General features: G+C 57.2%; 1 protein-coding gene across 2 annotated transcripts in view; it reads right to left on the minus strand.

The window, feature by feature from the left end:
• Nucleotides 1–5,224: 5,224 nt before the first annotated feature.
• Nucleotides 5,225–19,402, minus strand: part of COL5A1 (collagen type V alpha 1 chain) — a 203,676-nt gene continuing 189,498 nt past the window's right edge. For both annotated transcript variants that reach the window (XM_025358858.1, XM_025358857.1), the window contains exons 65-66: nt 14,531–14,764; nt 5,225–7,610 (exon numbers count right to left, since the gene is read on the minus strand). In XM_025358858.1, coding sequence (XP_025214643.1) covers nt 7,464–7,610; nt 14,531–14,764 — 381 coding nt within the window. In that variant the 3' untranslated portion in view covers nt 5,225–7,463. The remainder of the gene's footprint in view (nt 7,611–14,530; nt 14,765–19,402) is intronic.

Below are 19,402 nucleotides of genomic sequence, written 5' to 3' on the forward strand. Positions count from 1 at the left end.
AGGACAGCCCTGGGCAGCTCAAAGGAGCACTTTGGCCTGGCATGGGCCAGCTCCAGGAACACCCCTACTTTCCTCCTCATGCATGGACGGGGTTTTGTCACCAAGACATCTGCAGGACAGGAGCGGGGCCACATGGCCAGAGTGCTCCTCCATTCATGGGTCCTACGTGCAAATGGGCAGACAGGAGCTCTGAGCCGCAGATTCCACGAGGCCACATGGGCTACTGGTGGCATCTGAGCCTGGGTCACTGAGGCAGCTGTCCTCAGCCCGTTCTCACCAGGCCACAGCTGTCAGTGGGGAAGCGTGTGTACACGCGTGTGTGCTCCTGTGGGGGTCATGCCTGTGGCCGAGCATCTTCTGGAATTCTCTCTTCTCCCTTCCGACCTCCTCTTCTCAGCAAATCCCATCAACCCCACCTTTGAAACACCTGGAGCTGGAGCGTGACCCGCTCTCGTGGGTCTGCGCCGCCCCCAGCCTGCGTCTGGGTTACTGCCCCATGCGGCTTCCCTCCCCGTCTCTGCTCAGGCCACACCAGCCCCTCCCGCTTCCCCTCCCTCTCCCCCTTCCCTCTGGCCTCTGCCCTGCTGTTCTCTCTCCTGCAAGGTCCTTCCTGCCCGCTGGGTTCCAGGCAGAGAGAAACTTCCCAGCAGCCCTGGTCACCCGGGAGGGCACTTCAATCCCCACCCCCCACACACTGCACACCCCATACACACAGGCGCACACAAGCACGCACACCACATACACAGGCACACACCATGCACACACAGGCACACACACTATACACATGCAGCACACACCACACACACACACCACACACACAGGCACACACACTATACACATGCAGCACACACCACACACAGGCACACACCACACACACACACCACACACNCCCCATACACAGAGGCACACACACCACAGCCACACACACACTATATAGACACATATAGACACAGCACAAACCACACACACAGGCACACACACCATACACACAGAAACACACACACCACACACACACACAGGCACACCCCTCCACAGGCACGCACACACACACACCAGCACACACACCACACAGGCACACGCACAGACACCACCCCCACACACAGGCATACACCACACACACACCACACACACACAGGCACACACACCACATACACAGGCACAGCTTCCCACAGGCACACACACACCACACACAGGTACACACACACCACACGCTTCACATAAACACAAATAGCACATGCCAAATACACACACCACATAGCACATGCACACACATGTGCCATACACACGTGCCATACACACATGCACATCACCCACACACACACACCACACACATGCACATTGTCTCCTCCCCTTTACATTCCCTCAGGTCTCATTCCTCTGGGCACACCTCACCCCTGCCTTGTGGGTCTTGGTCAGCCCATGTCCCCTGGAGTGGCATCTCCTTGAGGGTAGGTTCTCCCTTGCTGCTCCCACCTGGCACACAGCAGATGGTCAATGAACTGCCACTGAAGGAATGGAGGCATGAATGGATGAATGAAAGAGTGGATGGATGGATGGATGGATGGATGAAATGATGAATAGATGGATGGATGGATGGATGGATGGACAGATAAATGGTGAATAGATGGGTGAATGGATGGATAGATGAATGGATGAATGAAAGGGTGAATCAATGTGTGAATGGATGGATGGATGGATGGATAAATGGTGAACAGTGGGAGGAGGAAGGCAAGGAAGGCAGACCAGGGGCATGCACCCCCCCTCCAGGATTCCTTCGCCCCAGGAAACTTCCCAGAGCTGCCACCTACAACCTCGAGAAATCATGGGACTCCCCTTGCATGACGGGTGCGAGGGGAGTCCCACAACTCTGGATCACAACTGTGCCATGGCTCAGCCGCCGGCCTCCCTGTGACTGAGAAATCAGTTGGATCCCAGCTGTCCTGGGCCCCAGTCAGCCAGGTTGGCTGAGAGTCAGGGGTCTCTATGCACATCCACATGGAAGCCCACGCGTGGCCCACATGGAGACCACTGCCTGAGGCGGGCTAGGATCTTGGTGGCCAAGGGCCCTGGCAGGCAAGGAGGTTCCCTCACCCCACACCTGGAACCCAGGGGCCCAGCTTTGCAGGGACGAGGCCTCTTGGCAAAGCCTCTGTGCTTGCCAGGCTGGTGTGCACACATTTCCCCTCCTGCCTGCCTTCCTCTCAGTCATGCTGAGCACACCCTTTGGGCCCAGGGCACTAGTGCTAGGATAAAGGGGGCTCAGGGACATCTCTTCCGATACAGGAAGCTTGAATTAATTCCCGCTCCGGATGGCAAGTGACAACCTGCTTTCTCTTTCGTGGGGATAGACGTTTTCCCTCATCCAGCAAGGATCAACCCGGCCCGCTGGGAATGCTTAAAACGAAAGGACAGTGATCACCCACTCCTTTTGGGGCTTTCCACGCGAATCCCACTCTGGGCTCATGAGATGCAGTGAACGGCGACACAGCCCCGGCCCCAGCCTCCGTCTTTCTCACAGGGATGCGGTGGGCAGGGAGCGGATCTCATCTCCAAGGCTGAGATTGGGGACCGGCACCCTGTCTTCAGGAGACTCAGCCCAGGCCAGGACATGCTCAGGTGCTTGCTGAGGAATCGCTGGGGCCATGACGGTGGGAGGCAGAGGTGTGCGGGCTGAGCCCAGCTGCTCTGCTCACGTTCCTGGTGACACTCATTGTGAACACTCATGGGGCACCAGGCCCAGTGCCGGACCTCCAGCCAAGCTTGCAGGCAGGTGCTTTTATCAGCCAGGCTCTTAGGGGTGAGGTGAGGCGCACAGAGGAGCCAGGGGCGGGCCTCGTTTGGGAGCCTTGGCCTTGGTTGCCTCACTTGGAGGCTGTGTTCACAGTGCTTGCCTCAGATGAAGCTGGCAGGTAGCTGAGCTCTGTGCCTGCAGGCAGCGGGGGAGGAGTCGCATTGTAACCTCTGGATGAGAGTCAGTCTGTCTCCAGGGCACCCCCAGCAGGACCTCGGCTTTCCCCTGGGCCAGCCTCACTTAGCTTGTCCTGGAACTTGACCCGGGGAAGAGAGGGCCCTCCGGGTTGCCGGCCTCTACCTGGCTGGTGCATCTAAATGAAATCTCTCTTTCCAGTCATCTCCGGAGTCAGTTGCAAAGGGAGCATCTCCAGAGGCTGCACCCAGGAAGGGGCTTCTGTCCTAGCAGTGCGTTTGCCAGTCTCTCAGCTCCTGGGAGGCTCCTCCCTTCCCAGGCTTCCCTGCCCACACCCTCGGGGCACTTCATAGGAGGGGGCAGTCCCTGGAGGCTGAGCAGACCTCAAGCCTCCTGCTGCCTGGGACGGTCAAAGCGTCATTATGAGTCTGAGCCGCCGACTCCTCCAGACCAGGCTGGGGCCCCTCTGCAGGATGCCTCTCTGGAGGACAGATCAGCTGCCCACCTGTGCGATTCTGGCCGCTCCACCAGCAGGCACCACGCCGACTGTCCACCCACCTGCCTTGCTCTCTCTCCCGCTCTGGATGCAATGGCAGGGACCTTCAGACCCGTCACCCTTTGATGACTGTGAGTGTCCATTGCCGGAGTCACTTTTCACTTTCCCAACTCAAGTGCATTTATTAGGCGCCATCCTAATCTACTCCAGGATTTTAAGAAAGGGATGGGCTGCTCAAATTCATGATGACTGAGTTTTAACTGGTGTGTGTCCCTCAAGGCGTCTCTCAATGTGGCATTTAAACAGTTGATGTCGGGAAATGGTTGCCTCTTCCAGCCCTGCATATCCTTGAGTCGTGGACCGTTTCGGTTCGTTCCTGGCTCTTTCCAGAGCTGGTCTGCCACGTGGTACCTTGCCACAGAGTCCAGGTTCATGTCGACATTTCATGTCCAACCTCCTCCCCAAGGGCTGCTGGCTATGAGTTCGTAATCTACCTCTGAGCTATCACAGTGATCAAACAATTGTACCCAATGTTCTGCCTGTGGATGACATGGGTCACCAGCCTCCCATCCTCTCACAACAGCCCCAGCTTCCTGGGGCACTGCTGCAGAATACCCTTCTGTTGTGCAAGTCGCCCCATCCTTAGGCACCTACACAATTCAGGATCACCTAGGTTACCGGCTCTCCGACTGAACGTGCAGCAGAGTTGCTCGGAGGCCTGCTCTCAGATGACTCAGCCCTCTCCCAGAGCATCTGGGCCAGCCGGTCTGGGATGGGGCTCAGGAATTGGCACTTCTAACAAGGTGGTGCCATTGCTGCTGGTCCGTGGACCCCGCTGGAGACCCACTGGCCTAGGTTCTTCGGCAGTAATAAACAGTCCCTGATATCAGTGGCTTTAACAAAGCAAAAATGTGCTTCTCCTGCTCCTGCTACCAGTTCTCACAAGCTGGCAGGGGGCTCACTCAGGGAACCTGCTGGTGATGCAGTCCCTCCATGAAATGTGGCAGGTGCTATGCATGAGGGAACCACAGCTTCAGACTGGAAGTGGCGAACGCCATGTGGGCTCAAGGTCACTGGCTGGAACGAACCCCATACCTTCCCTGACCCCTAGTCACAAGGAGCCAGGGAGTCTAATCCTGCTACACAGTTGGAAGGGCAGTGCTGGAGAGCTTCCAGAACATTCCTGCAGGGCGCTAACTGCCCGGAGTGAAGAGTGAGGCCAGTACATTGGTGGTGTGGACGCCCAGCAGTTGCTGAAACTCACATCTTGGGCTGGTGCCTGGCCATGTTCTAACATCCTCCCAAGGGCACAAAGCTGTCCGTGCCAGCCTTGGCCTCTCCTGAGGGACAAGCTCCACCTAAGGATGGCCGGGGTCATCCCTTCCTTTCTCCGGGTGGCCAGTGTGGTTATCTCCAGAGCCCCTAGTGTCCTGGGACTGTGTGCAGTCCTGTCTGGGAGGGGCCTGGCCACCCTTAAGAAGACAGCCACTCACATCTGTTTAGGGTGGAAACAGCCAACTCGATTTATTGAAAATCTATTACAATTATTCCTTTGTTACACAGGTTTAGAATATTTTAAGGTATCCTTTCCTGGGCATTACAGTTAAAACTTATGACATGTCTACTGGATTTTTTGAAAATGTACAATGCATCATTTGACATTGTATTTCAAAGGGCCTGATGTCCTAGAATCTTTATCTTGGGGTTTTTTTTTTTTTTTTTGTGCTTACCATTTTTTCTTTTCACCAGCATTTGTCCAATTATATATATTGGGAGGAAAAAATAAAATTACACCAAAAGAATTTCTGCAAATATAAGAAGTAATTTTATTGCAATATACTGTGGCAAGAGTGGTCTGGGGAGAACGGGACATATTTTGAAGTTCAGTACAAATTATAACAACTTTGAAGGGACCACAGAGGAAGCAAATGACAGGAGAAAAGGACAAATTGGATGGGATGAGAAATGAAAACAGAATCACATGACCTAGACGCAGTCCACGGGGCGTCGCGGGGCAGTCCTCGGCTATGGCTTTTCTTTTGAAGAGGTGAAGGTGACAGTCATTGGCACATGCTGGCATCCTGGGCTCCAGAGACTCTCCAAGCCAGACTTTTCTTTGGCAAGAGCAAGACTTATTTTCCAGGGAAATTTGGAAAAGCCGCATTGGCGGTATTGTGTTCCTCCTGGGTGACTTGGTTGTGGCTTCCTAAGCTGGAACTGCGTTCTGGTGGGGGTGGGGGACAGCACCAGAGCCCCGCGGGCTCACCCCGAGGGCCCAGCCTGCATTTCCCACGGTGGAAGGAAAAGGCGCTGCACCTGGGCAACTTTTCACAGTGAAGAGATCGCCTTTCCTGGCTGCCCCTCGGGTCCTCCTGCCCGCAGACGGCAGCCCCCCGACCTCGATGGCCAGGAAAGGGTCCCCCAAAGGGGACCTGACCCACCCCGAGCTCTGGAGCTGCTGACGCTCGCATCCAGGACATTTGAGATGGGAATCCAAATCGGCTACTTGGAAAAGAAGTGCTGCAGGCAGCCCTGGAGAGACTCATGGAGTTCACTGTACATTATTCCATCTACCGAGGCAGCGCATGGCACGACTGAACGGTTTGGAACAAACACAGAAATTAGCACCACAAACATTCAGGAACCAAATACAATCCGCTATGGTCACACCACAGACAATGCAGGAAGAGGCTTTTTATTGCTTGTGTGTGTTTTCAAATCAAGTAGGCACAACCCAGTCCTCATAACAGCCCTCGGGGGTGGACGCACTGGGGCGGGAGGGCGCCGGAGAGCGCAGGAGGGTGAGTGCTTGGCTATCCTGCCCAGTGGAAAGGAAAGTGACGTGCATTGATCTTAAAGTCCTTGGCAACAGACTGTGGAGGCGATAACAGGATAAAGAAAGCAGGGAGAACGAGGCATGGCCAGGTACCCCGGGGCGCCTTCAAGGAGACCTTAAAACAGATAGCACCACAAGAGAGAAGTGTAAAAAATAAGCACCAATTTTCATTGAGTTATCACCTACAAAAAATGTGGTTTCCCTGCCCTGGACATTCTCCCATCAGGCTCTGCGGGAAGAAAAGCGGAAAAAAGGAAGCAAATAAAATTAATCTAAACCTGTGTTTTAGTTTAAGTGCATGTAGAAAAAAGTAAAATATCAAAATTTTTTTTCCCTCCCTATTAAAAAAAGGTCTAGAGTGAATCAAAAATTGTCTGAAAAGGGGCACTGGGACCTGCTTTTCAACGGCAGCATCAATTCTTGCTGCCCCGGGTAAATCTCCAATTTATTGCACGTTCTTGGCCAGGGCGGGGGTGGGGAGATTTCCTACTTCTAATCAGAACTGTCCTGCAACCCAGAATCCATGCCTCGCCCATTCTGTCCGCGGGACTGAGACTGGGTTTCCGTGCATGATTGAAAGCCAGGCACACTTAACATTTATAACAATACAATACAAATATTTACTTAAAACTCACAAAAACATAAGCACCTTTAATCCATCGGGAAGGCACCTGCAGAATGACATTTGGCCTCTGAATGGATCGTGTTGGGGGTTGTTAAAAAACGGAGGCTTTGGTGACTGTGGGATGACCTTTACAAGGCTTACCTCGCAACATTTTTTGAAGGTCAGGGGAAATACGCATCTTCAAGTTGAATTTAGAAAAAAAAATACAGTGTCCACATCTGGCAGTCCCTCCCCCAACCCCTGCGAGCTATTCACGAACAGGATTGGTCAGGCGAGCTGGGGGGCCGGAGGCCTGGCCCCGCTCCCGGGGCGCATGGGTGTGGACAGAGCGTGGGGCGGGCCCAGGCGCTGTGGTGCAGCTAGGTCATGTGATTCGGCTCCGGGTGGGGGCGCGGCTCCTTCCCTCTGTTCTCTCGGGGCTGGGGTCCCACGCCCCGCGGTGCCGAGGCGCAGATGAAGTCAGGCGGGAGGGGAGGGAGAAGCCTTCACTGTCCAGGATCAGGACGTGCACGGGACACTCACGAACGAACGGCATGCTGAGGTCACGAGGTTGCTCTCGGGAGCCCGGGCTGGGCGGCTCCTAGCCCATGAAGCAAGCTGGCCCCACTTCAAATCCAAATTTCTGTGACGCTTCACCGAAGTCATTGAACATGATGTCCACGATGGGCACCTGCTCCACTTTGGGGGTGTCGATCTCCAGAACCGTCTTCTGGTAGCCTTTCTTGGTCTGGGGAAGAGGGAGACAGGTGGCTGGTGGTTAAGAACAGTAGGGGGTCTTGGGGTTTACCAATCGCCCCCCACACTCTGCCTGGCTCGGAAACCCGGGCTGGTGTCTCCCACCCATGGCTGTGCTTGCCCGGGCGAGTGTTGGAGGAAATACGGCTGATCAGAGCATGCACTTAACCCCTGTGGATGTCCCGAGAGTCCCCCTTGCACAGGTGGGAAGGGGGTGGGGTGGGCATCAGCGAGGCGACAGGACTCTCCCAAGGCTTCAGGTGCAGCTGAGGCGCACACAGGATCAAAGCTGATCAGCCTTTCCCCCCGTACCCAGTCCAGACTCCTTGTGATACCCCAGGTATTTGCTTCCAGGCAGCCCCCCAGGACCCAGAGCCAGCTACAGAACAAGCAGGGCACATGGGAAAATCAAAGGGGGGCTCTGGATCAGCAAAGGAAAGAGTCCAAGGTGGCACTGGCAGAGCCTTGAGCCACGTAAGACCCCCCTACGACCACCTGCCTCACACCGCCTTAGGCACGCGGTGGGCTGGGTCTTCACCTTCACAAGTATGGGAAGGGGTGGGAACCTTCTACACCCTCTGGTCCAGAGGAGTCGTAGGTAAACTGAGGCACAGAGGGCCGGGGTAGCGCAATGAACCTGGCCTGCAGGATGAGTCGGCACCCATCCCTTGCTCAAACCAGCACAACCCTGGGTGCTGGGGTGGGGGATGGAAGCCTAGGAGAGGCCTCCTCCCTCCCAGAACATAGGCAGCGAAGGTGTGAGACTCTTTGGTCCCTCCCCAAAGCCACCCAAATGTAACTCGCGGTGTTCAGGGCATTTATTACTGAGGCTGAGCTGGCCCTGCTGTCCTGTCAACTTCCCCCAAGACAGGGGCCTCGGAGGCTGCATCTTTCCCGCAAACCAGGAGCCTGCAAACGCATGCTGGGCAATGGCTTTTGCCACCTCAGACCCAGACCGGATTTACGGTCTCAGCGGGATCTGGACCTGGGAAGGATCTTCCACTGCCCCATCCCCAGAAGAAATGATCAGATAAGCAAGTCGAGCCAGCCAGGGTTCCCTCCGGGGTGGGAGGCAGTGTCCCCAGGACGCAGCCCTGCAGAGGGCCCAGCACAGGCTCCCAGGCCAGAGATTTCAAGAGCAGACAGCAGCTCCAGCTCTCCTGGTGTGCTGCTCCCTGACCTATGGGGAGGGCATGGCCGCAAAGGGCCTTATTCTCCCCGGCTATGATCTTAACGTTCCCGTTCCCAAGGATGGTGTTAGGAGGTGGGGCCGTCGGATGGGAGCTGAGGAGGTCCTGAGGGTGGAGCCCCGTGAGTGGTATTAGTGCCCCTATAAAAGAGGCACCCAAGAGACTCTGCCGTGTGAGGGTGCAGTTAGAAGCTGCTATCTGCAGCCCGGAGGGGAGCTCACCAGAGCCTGCCTTGCTGGCAACCTGGTCACAGACTTCCAGCCTCCAGAACTGTGGGTGACAAATCTCTGGTGCTTATGAGCCACGCAGCTGGTGAGATTTGTCGTGGCAGCGAGTGGACTAAGAGACCCTGAGCTACAGCCAGCCAGCCGCGCCTGTCCCAGGCTTCTGAAGCTCGGACACGGAGTGAGATAAACATCTGTGGTTTTAAGCTGCTAAATTTGGGGGGCTCATTGGTTACTAGCAATGGATAACCAATTCATTTTCTGTGACTCAGTTTCTCAGCTGGAAAATGGGCACGCCAACGTCATAGACGCACTGTGAGAATGAATGAAGCTCACCTTCCCTGCATGCATTCCTGGTATTACCCACGAGACTCGAGCTTCACCTCCTAATGTCCACTTCTCCCCACGACCCTGCCCTTCTCACAACCCTGCCTCCACAGGAACGCCTTTCTCCTTACTGCAGCTGGCTCGGCCTGGAATGATTTTCAAGTTGGGATTGGAACTTCACAGCGAACGCGAGTTCTCGGGGAGCTTGTTAACCCCATGCAGCTCTGACCCCCGCCCAGAGAGGTTGATTCCGTCAGGCTGGGGTGGGACTCAGAATCTGCATTTTAACAAAATGGGTGTCTCAGACAATTCTGATAGGCATGTTCATGACTGGCCTTTGAGAAATGCTGTCCTAAAGGACCTCACCACAGGGCACCCCGGGGCTCGACAGCGAAAGCACACGGTTCCACAGAATGCCGAGTGTGGGGCAGACAGCACCCTGTGGCCAGCTCAGCCCTGCAGGACGCAGCTGCGATGCTGCTGTCTCACAAGCCTGCCTGGGGGTGGCCACAGCTTTCCCATGGAGAGGGAGGGCAAGGCCAGTCGCAGCTCTGCAGTGGCTGGGAAGGATGGGTAGGCAGCAGGGCTGGACACAGGATATTCAATGAGAGGCGGCCACCCATATCCTCCAGGGGTGAAGCCCTGCGGGGTACTGCCCTCCTCACCCTTCCTACTGGCGAGGAGCGAGAGACCACCCCTGCCTGGCTAGGCCCCTCTCCTCAGGCCTCTGCTCCCTCGCCCGGTCCCACTCAGGGAGTCCAGTGAGATGGTCGGGCCTGGCTTCGCTGGGCCACTGCAAGGCGGCGCTGTCCTGGGGAGCTACGTGAGCTTGGCGACAGGTCAGCAAGCCAGCAGGCAGTGCCCGGCCTTTCTCATCCACCCGGGAGGCCGGGCAAAGCAGTTCTTCTCAGCGGTGGCATCGGTCACAGCCCTTCTCAGCGATGGCATCAGTCTCTCCCCGGAGGGACGGGTGGCGTTTGCTGAGCTGTCTGGTGATTTCAGGGGATTTATGGGACCCCTCTGCTCCCATTATCAGAGCGCTTAGAGAGGGGCGTATTTAAAGTAGGCCGCTGCAAGCCGCTCTGTTACCCCGTTATTCCAGAGGTATAAATAACCATTACAGGCCAGGAACGGCCCCCCAGAGGCGCCGAAAGCTGCACAAACACCAGGATTTATGCGGCGCGCCGCCTGGGCCCTCCTGCAGGTGATTTGTGCCTCTCCACTGGGCCCACTCAGCGGCCCCGTCAATCAGGCGTCCCAGCCAAACGATGGCCGCGTTGGAATTCCAATTTCTTCGGCCGTTATTACCATATGAATCACGCGGACCTCTGGGGCCCGAGGCAGGGCTTTTGCCGCTGGCCCGAGTTCAGGGCATCAGGGCCTCCTGCAGCAGCCCCCATAATTAAATGAGAGGGTTGTGACTTTTCAAATTGCAGCTGGGCTTGTCAGGGACGAGGGTCAGCAGGCCACCTGCGAGTCTAGGCCAGCGTCCCTGCATGCCACCCCCATGGCCACCTTGCACCCAGCTCCACACTGCTGCCACTGCCCACTGTTCCACCCAAACCTCCCGTCCAGCCTGGCCACACAGCCTGCCCCTGCCCTCTGGGGTTATGCAGTTTTGAGCCATTTTCTCTCCATCTTTTCAAAGTCAGAATCTTTGCTTTCCAGAAGTTAAACGGCCCTGGGGAGGGAGCTGCTTCTCCTCTCCCAGCCCAGAGTGCAGTCTGGGTAGCCCCGTGTTTCCAGTCCCGTCTCTGTGTGCAAAGCACTCCAAGGACAGTCCTGGAACTCAGGAACGCCCGCCATGGGGAAGGGGTGAGAGAGCGGGCCAGCGTCTCCTGACTTGTAGCACTGGGTGGCTAACCGGACCCACGCTGCTGACTGCCTGAGGACGCGGCGCGGTCTGGACGGCAGCTGCACTTGGTTCTCGGCTTCGAAGGTCCTGATCCTCGGCCCCAGAAGTGCCAGCTTCTTTGGGTTCCATGGGGAAGAGGAAGGAACAGGTCCTCTGTGCCCTTGCAGCAGGTGAACCCTCTGCACTCCCTTCAAACCTTAGTTCTCTGTGTAGAACGGTGCTTCTCCATGGGGGAGGTTTTGGCCCTGGGAGATGTGTCTGGAGACGCTCTGGGTTGCCGTCACTCGGTAGGGCGGCTCCTACTGGCATCTAGTGGGTGGAGGCCAAGAATGTCAAACAGCCTGCAGCCCCCATCAGAGAGCCGTCGGGCCTTGATGTCAGAGGGGCTTGCTGGGAAACTGCTCTTGGACCCGGTTCCCTCCGCATGGCTGATGGGACCAGAACCAGGAGGTGATGGGCGGATGTTACAGACAAGTAGACTTAAGCCCCGTTCTCAGAAGAGCTTCCTCGTCCTGCGGCTCTGCAGCCATGACCTGGGCTGTCTCAGGAGGTAGTAAGGTAACTGTCAACCGAGGTATTCAAGCTGCAGCTACGCCAGGAAGGGGCTATGGTGAGAAGAATGCTGCAGTGGGAATTAGGAGCCTCAGCTCTGCCACACCTGGGGACCTTGGGCGAGCCGCCGTAACTCTCTGGGCCTCAGGTTTTGCGTATGTAGAAAGAAGGGAATGCTGGTATCGGAGGTTCACATTCGGAAGTGGGGAGCGTTTCTGGTGGCGTTTGGCGCACCCAAGACTGGCAAAGTTACATGTCCAGATGCCAACAGCACACCCTCATCACCGGGAGACACTGGGCTGAGCGACAGCCCTCTCTGCTTGTGGAGTTTAAGCGATCCCGGCTTGACCCTATCCCGGGATGCAGGTGCGGCCAGGAAGTCAGGTTCTGAGTCAGAAAGCATTGCCAAAGACTTCTGGGACCTCCCAGAAGTGGGTTTTGCTGATGGAATGAGTAGGGGCAGGAGCTTCAAGAGGAACTGGGATGAAAGAAGTTGGATCTTCCAGGAAGGCCTTAAAGGCAGCAGGAGCCTGTCTAAGCCAGATTAGGGAGCCGGGGTCTGGCCCGCCATTTAACCTCCACAGGTCCTCTGTGGGATCCATCTCTCTAGCATTGTCTTTCAGGAACCTGCCCCTCTCTGGAAAGCTGTTCCTCTCCCTTTACCAGACAACACCCACTGGGCCAACTAGTTTCCCTTTTTGCCATGGAAGCCAGGAAGCTCAAAGCCAAACTCAGGGATCTGTCACTCCAGGTCCTGCCTCTCCTTTACAGGGTTCCTGATTTCTCTTCACCTCCATGCTTACTGCCTGACACTTGTGGTCCATAGTATCTAAAAATAGTCACAGGAACTGGGTGCTCATCCAGGGCTTGTAGTGAGTCAGACACAATTCCGAGCTCTAAAGGCATGGTTTGATGTGCTCCCCAGAAAGCCCTGTGAGGCAGGTGCTACGTTATCCTCATTTGGGGAGGACGGGTAAGGTCCCTGGCATTTTTAAATGCCTCTTTCCAGGGATATGGATCCATCAGCCTTACACAGGATGAGTTCTGCACATTCCACAGTCAGATCTGAAGTACTGACCCCAACCAATCGCAGAAGGCAGTGGCGGCGGCAAGTACTCCCAGTGGCCGCGGGATGGCCCTGGGAGACACAGTGTTAACCCTCAGTGTAGCCCTTGGGCAGCAGAGAAAAGGAGCTGAGTGTCCTATGGCTGAGGGCCAGGTGCTCTCCAGCGGTGCTGGGCAGGGGGAGGCGGGATTGGAACCCAGGTCCGCTCTGCTCCCAGGGCTACAGACGGGCCTGGCAGTCTCAGTCAGCGCCACCCTCTGGCTTTCCTGCCTGCCTGGGCCTCACTCTGAGGACCCATCTGTGCTGCTCAGAGGAGGGCACCCTGCAGGGCTGGCCCTAACGCCAGCCCCGTTCCCCTCAGGAGCTGGCCTGGGTCGGCGCCGTGGCTTGGACGTTCGCCCCTCCAAATCTCGCATTGAAATGTGGTCCCGGTGTTGGAGGTGGGAGGCGTCTGGGTCATGGGGCTTGGTGCTGCCCTTGGGGTAATGAGCGAGTTCTCGTCCTACTAGTTCCCATGAGAGCTGAAAAAAGGGCCTGGCACCCCCTCGCTTCCTCTCTCCCGTGCCTTCCACACTCCAGCCCCTTCACCTTCCCAAGACTGGATGCAGCCTGAGGCCATCACTGGATGCAGATGCTGGCAGCACACCACCTTCCTGCACAGCCTGCAGAGCTGGGAGCCAGGTAAACCGCTACCCATTCACCCAGCCTCAGGCGTTCCTTTCTAGCAACACGAAAGGACCCAAGCGCTAAGGGGTGTTTTCTGCAGGGTCTCAGGAATCAGCAGTGGAGAGAACGCTGATACTGGTGGCTCCAGTGTCAGTGACAGGAAGACCCACAGACAGACTGGGCTTCTCAGCGACTCCCACTTCCAACCTCTAAAAGGCCACACGAGGGGAACATGTCTGAGGCTCCCGCAGGCCTGGGATCTTGGGGCACAGCTGCACCCTAAACACCTCCGGGACACGCAGGCACGTCCCAGACCTGTGCGATGGCCCTGGCAGCCCTGGGAGGGGCAGTCTCAAGGAAACCTTAACGGAGGTGAGCCCAGCTCGCTACGTAGAGAGGAGGAAAAGGCGTGCATGTGGGAAGGCCAACGGGGGGGCAGAAAGGCAGGGGTATGAGCGCCAATACCAGCCCTGACTGCCCGTGAGGTCTGAGCAAGCCTCCTGCAGCTCAGGCCTCCGTTCCCTTGTCTGGGAGCAGAACAGCTCTCCCCGCACGGAGAGGGCCCACGGGCCGGGCAGTCCAGAGAGCTGGCAACTCTCCGTCTGCAGTGCTTCCAGCCTGGCCGTGCTCTCGGGAATGGGCCCAGCTTAGTTCTGGCCACTCCCAGAAGAGCCCTGTCCAAGGAGAGGGAGGCTCCCAGCTCCAAACTGGAACCATGGTGGGTCCTCCACTCCTCACTCCACGCCACAGCCCTGGATGGGGCGAGGGACCCAGGCCCCTGGCTTTTCCAGCCAGGTCTCAGATTTCCCGTCCTAACCCAAGGAACTCTCCAAAATTCCTGGAGCTCTGGCTACACAGGCCTGGGATTCCTAGTCTCCCTGCAACTGTGGGGTTGCCTGGGGGCGAGAGCCTGGTCCGAGGCCCTCACTGCCCTCCGGCAGGCATCCTGGGGACAGGTCAACCTGTGCTGAGTGAGGCGTGAGCCCCATGGAGGCGTGAGCAGGGATGCTGGGGGTGGCGCGGGACACTCACTGCACAGCCGTCCACCAGGGCGCGGATGTAGGGGTTGTTATCATAGGACATCTCCTCGTCGTTGGAGCCCAGGAAGCGGATGGCCTTGTCGTAGCTGCCCGTGGCTGCGTCCTGCCAGGCCACTGACTGGTAGCAGTGGTAGGTGACGTTCTGGTGGGCTGAGGCACTCAGCAGCCGCAGGAAGGTCATCTGTACCACGCCCACAGGGTTGCCCTCGGCGTCCACATAGGAGAGCTGGAGGGACAGGGGGGTTGGGGCTCAGCAGGGCAGGGACACACACAGCAACAAAGCCCCACATCCGCACTGCCCTGGGCTTCACCCACACTGTGGTCTTCTTGGGGGCACTACCTGGAAACGTACTACACCTACAGATCCCCCCCGAGGCCAGCGCACATGGACTCTCCTGGGCGTTCCCAGGAACAAAGGGAACCGTGCCTCATGTCCTTCGGGACCTTAAATAATCCACCCACTCCTCTTGGCCTGTGTTTATCCTTCAGGGCTCGGCACCTGTGCTGCCTCCTCCAGGAAGCCTACCCAGAATAGATGCTCTTGCACTTGCTCTGTGGCTGCCCTCCCCAACCTTAGTTTGTCACAGTGTCTTCCCTAACAGACTGTAAGTTCACAGAGGGCAGGATGGCATCCTTCTTGCTCGTTTCTGGCCCTGGTACCCACTCCATGGCTGCCCCAGTGTGGACTTGATAAAGCTTTGCTGCATGGTGAATGGCAGCCAGTGTCTCCTGGGCCAGCGCCCACTGCAGTGCCGGCTGCAGCTGCTCTCCCTGCACCTCCACCCACACCCACCTTCCCTTCTGCCACCTGGGTGCCTCCATCCCAGATGGTGATCTGGGTCTGCCTGGTTTGTATGTGTTGAGTGAACAGAGAACCATTCTCAAAAATACGGCTTGCATGAAGACTGGCCTCTCATCCCTGAAACACAGAGCTCTGTACCCGATCGCTAGGTCGGGGCACCTGGAGCAGCAGGTGAGCCCTGGCTTCCCCTGAGTCGGGGGGTGCCGGGCCAGAGAGGGGCATTAGGTTCCCTGGGGGTGAGAGGAGGAGGTCTTAGAGCCCCCCTCCCAGCTGTACCACACTTCTCCCTGCGCCCTGGACAGTAGGCGGCCTCCTTCTGCCCCTGAGCCACTGACTGGCTCCTCCCTCTGCCTGGGACACTCCCCACCTGGTAGGAGGTGCCCCCACTGCTGTCCTTTGGGTCACACTGCCCCTAGGGAAGGCTCCTCCCCACCTCCAGCCTTTAGGGCTGGTTTAGGGCCCCTGGTCTGCATCCCAGCCCTCCCTATGTCCCTCCACTCCAGCCCTGGCCCCCTATCATCCTGCCCCAACGCTGGCACAAGAAGGTGCTCACAAGATTATGTGAACAAATGACCATCTGCCGGGTGCCCAGGATGTACAAGGCCCTGGCCAGGGAGACTGTGAGAAGCTGGAGCCAGAGGAGACACGAGGCCTCAGGGAGTGAGTGGGCCAGCTGTAGTGAGGTGCTTGGGGGAGGCAAGCCTGAGGGTCAGGGCTGTGCAGATGGCTGGGGTGACCGGGGACCCTCCTGGAGGCACGGGGGTCCTGGATGATGTCTGGCACGACCACTCAAGAAGGCCACTCCTCCTCTTCCCAGAAGTGTCCCCTCAGGGCAGTGAGCAGGCTTCCTGTGGCCGGAGTGGCTCCATCAGCCTGCCTCGCCTGTGCCAAAGGTCAGCCGGGGACTCTGGGGACATTGACCCTTCCTGAAAGCCCTCCCAGTCTCTGCACAAATCCAGAGAAGGCATCGTAGAAGGACAACGTGCAGCTTCTTTGGTGGCCTCTCCAGCATCACTAGCTGGGTATCCAGAACTGGGCTGCTCAGCTCCACCAGGCACAAGGCCCATGCAGGGCATCCTGAGCGATGATGCATCTCACTTTTGCATCTGTTGCAAACTCAAGGTTTCTGAAAAGCCTGACACTGCCAGGGGACATGGATGCATCTTTTTTTGTTTTTTTTTTTTTTTGAGACGGAGTCTCGCTCTGTCGCCCAGGCTGGAGTGCAGTGGCCGGATCTCAGCTCACTGCAAGCTCCGCCTCCCGGGTTCACACCATTCTCCTGCCTCAGCCTCCCGAGTAGCTGGGACTACAGGCGCCCGCCACCTCGCCCGGCTAGTTTTTTTTTTTCTTTTTTCTTTTTTTTTTTCTCTATTTTTTAGTAGAGACGGGGTTTCACCGTGTTAGCTAGGATGGTCTCGATCTCCTGACCTCGTGATCCGCCCGTCTCGGCCTCCCAAAGTGCTGGGATTACAGGCTTGAGCCACCGCGCCCGGCCCATAGATGCCTCTTAGCTCCCTGAAATGAAGCACACATCTCTCCCGGCCTAGGCAGGGCCTTGAAGGACCTCTCTGCAGGGAAGGCCTGGCTGGGCAGGGCAGCCTGTCCTGTTTGCAGCGTCAGGGAACGAAGCAGGCTAAAGCCAGGGCCTGAGACCTGCTCTGCCCACTCCTGTGCAACTGCTGCCTCGTGGTGGTGTGTTTTGGACCCTGCCTCTGGTCTGCTCCGGAAGAGCCCCAGTGAACACGGGAAGGGAACTGACTTCAGTATTGCCACGGGTGTTTGGACACCAGGAGTGGGAGGAGGGTGAACACACTGCAGGACCCACTTTTTCAACAGATGTCACTAGAATGTGCCCAAGGCGAGCAGCCGGCCCGGGGCCTGGGCCTTCCCAGGGGCGAGGGAACACGCTGCGGCCCCAGGGCTATCGGCGAACTCCACTCGGACGCAGCCACAAGAACCTTAGAGGCAAACCTTGAGGAGGAAAAGTGAATACCAACCGCCAGGCTGTGCCATCCGGCGTCCTTCCGGGAGGGAACGTGACTGACTCGAGGAAGGGTGTGCACCACAGGGAGCGGCGGTGGGCAGCACCGGACACAGAAGGACCTGAAGCCCCCAGTGCCCATGGGGCGGCAGGGGGGCCCGGGGGCAGGGGGCACGCAGCCCTGCATCGGAACTCCCGGGTCCCACGGTGAGGCCCTGCTCTCCTGGTGGGAGGGGTCTCCGCAGTATTATCTCAATATGGTGCATTGTGGGTAGCCCTGCCCAGATACAATTCCCATTTCCGGTTTTTTTCTTTTTTGTTTTCCTTTTGAGATGAAGTCTAGCTCTGTCCCCCAGGCTGGAGTGCAGTGGTGCGACCTCAGCTCACTGCAACCTCTGTCTCCTGGGTTCAAGAGATTCTCCTGCCTCAGCCTCCCGAGTAGCTGGAATTACAGGTGCACACCACCATGCCCAGCTAATTTTTGTATTTTTAGTAGAGATGGGGTTTTGCCACATTGGCCAGGCTGGTCTTAAACTTCTGACCTCAGGTGATCCACCTGCCTCAGCCTCCCAAAGTGCTGGGATTACAGGCGTGAGCCACCATGCCCAGCCTATTTCTGCATTTTCTTTTTTAATAGAGATGGAGTCTCGGTATGTTGCCCAGGCTGGTCTCAAACTCCTGGGTTCAAGCGATCTGCCCGCCTCAGTCTCCCAAAGTGCTGGGATTATAAGCACGAGCCACTGAACCCAGCTGAAAAATCCAGTATCTTTGAGGAGAGGCCTCCATCTACCTCTTGTCCACGTATGATCTTCACAGAGCTAGAAATAAGGCCGTGGAAAGATCCTGAAGTAAGCTGACGTGTTCCCTGGGTCGTCCCTTCACCCCACCCTTCATCCCCTGTCTATGGGACAGGATGAGAGGTGGAAATGGGCTACTCGAGCTGAAGGTTGCAAATGAGGTTTCACAGCCATCTCCTCCAAGCGAGGAAAAGAGGCTCTTTCTACTTTTCCCATGTTGGAGGTGCTGTGAGAGGCTCTCTTTGGAGGCTGAGAGCTGTCATTGAGGGGAGAGGGCAGTGCCGAGCACAGGCTGGTAACCACTCGCAAGACTGCAGAATGGACCCTGCCACCTCGGCCCCCAGCCTCCCCAGGGTCCCTTCCCTGCCTGAGCCCACACACCAGCATCCCCTACGCTCTGTCCCTCCGGGCCAAGCAGCCTTGGTCCCGGGCCCTCCCTGTCCCCGGGTGTTTCAGGTCCTTCTGTATGCCAGCAGCTCTTTTTGGAACACAGCACAGAGGCGGCGGCGAAGAGGAAAAGCAGGAGGAGGAAGGGAGGAGAGGACTGCAAGTCCACGGCAAACCACAAAACAGGAAGCCTCCAGAAACACGGCCACAGTGAGCACAGACCCTCGGAGTGTCTGCAAAGGAGCTGGTATCTGACTTGAAATCAGTAACAATGAGGGTGCGAGAGATTAATAATCAGCTGTGAATGCCTTCAGGTTACGAGACGAGAGGCTTCAGGGGTGCAGACAGGGCAAAGGCGGCTCAGGGCCAGTGCTCTGAGTCCTTGGGGAAAGGATGGCCTCCGTGTCCACCCAGGGAGGCTCGGGCTGGTGCCAGGGTGCAGCAACCAATGGCAAGTGGTCAGGCCAGAAGCCGCAGAACCCACGGGCTAGCTTCTGAGTGAGCAAGGCCCTCCTTTGAGGGCCACTTGGGAGTGGGGTCACCAGATCCCAAGAAGGGAAGGAAAGAAGGAGAATCGGGGCCATAAATGGCACCCAGAACCCGTCAGTGCTCTGGAATCGTGGTCCTTTAACTTGCTGGGAGAAGAGACGGAACTCTGCCCTGCATTCCAGGAAAGGGCCCAAATCCAGCTCCCGTGGGGCTCCTAGGGGGACAGTCCACGTGGCAGGAGCAGCCGCTGTCCTCACATCAATGTGTCCAAACTGGCTCTTGGGCACTACACCGGCCAGAAGAACCTCCTATGTGTTCCTTCCCGGGAGCACAACATGTTTTCCTTTCAGGGATGGATTCCGTAAGACTCGATCCCCAAAAGCAAAAGCAAGATTCGTACAGTGGTGT

Source organism: Theropithecus gelada, chromosome 15 (genome assembly GCF_003255815.1).
Source record: "Theropithecus gelada isolate Dixy chromosome 15, Tgel_1.0, whole genome shotgun sequence".
Classification (NCBI taxonomy): domain Eukaryota; kingdom Metazoa; phylum Chordata; class Mammalia; order Primates; family Cercopithecidae; genus Theropithecus; species Theropithecus gelada.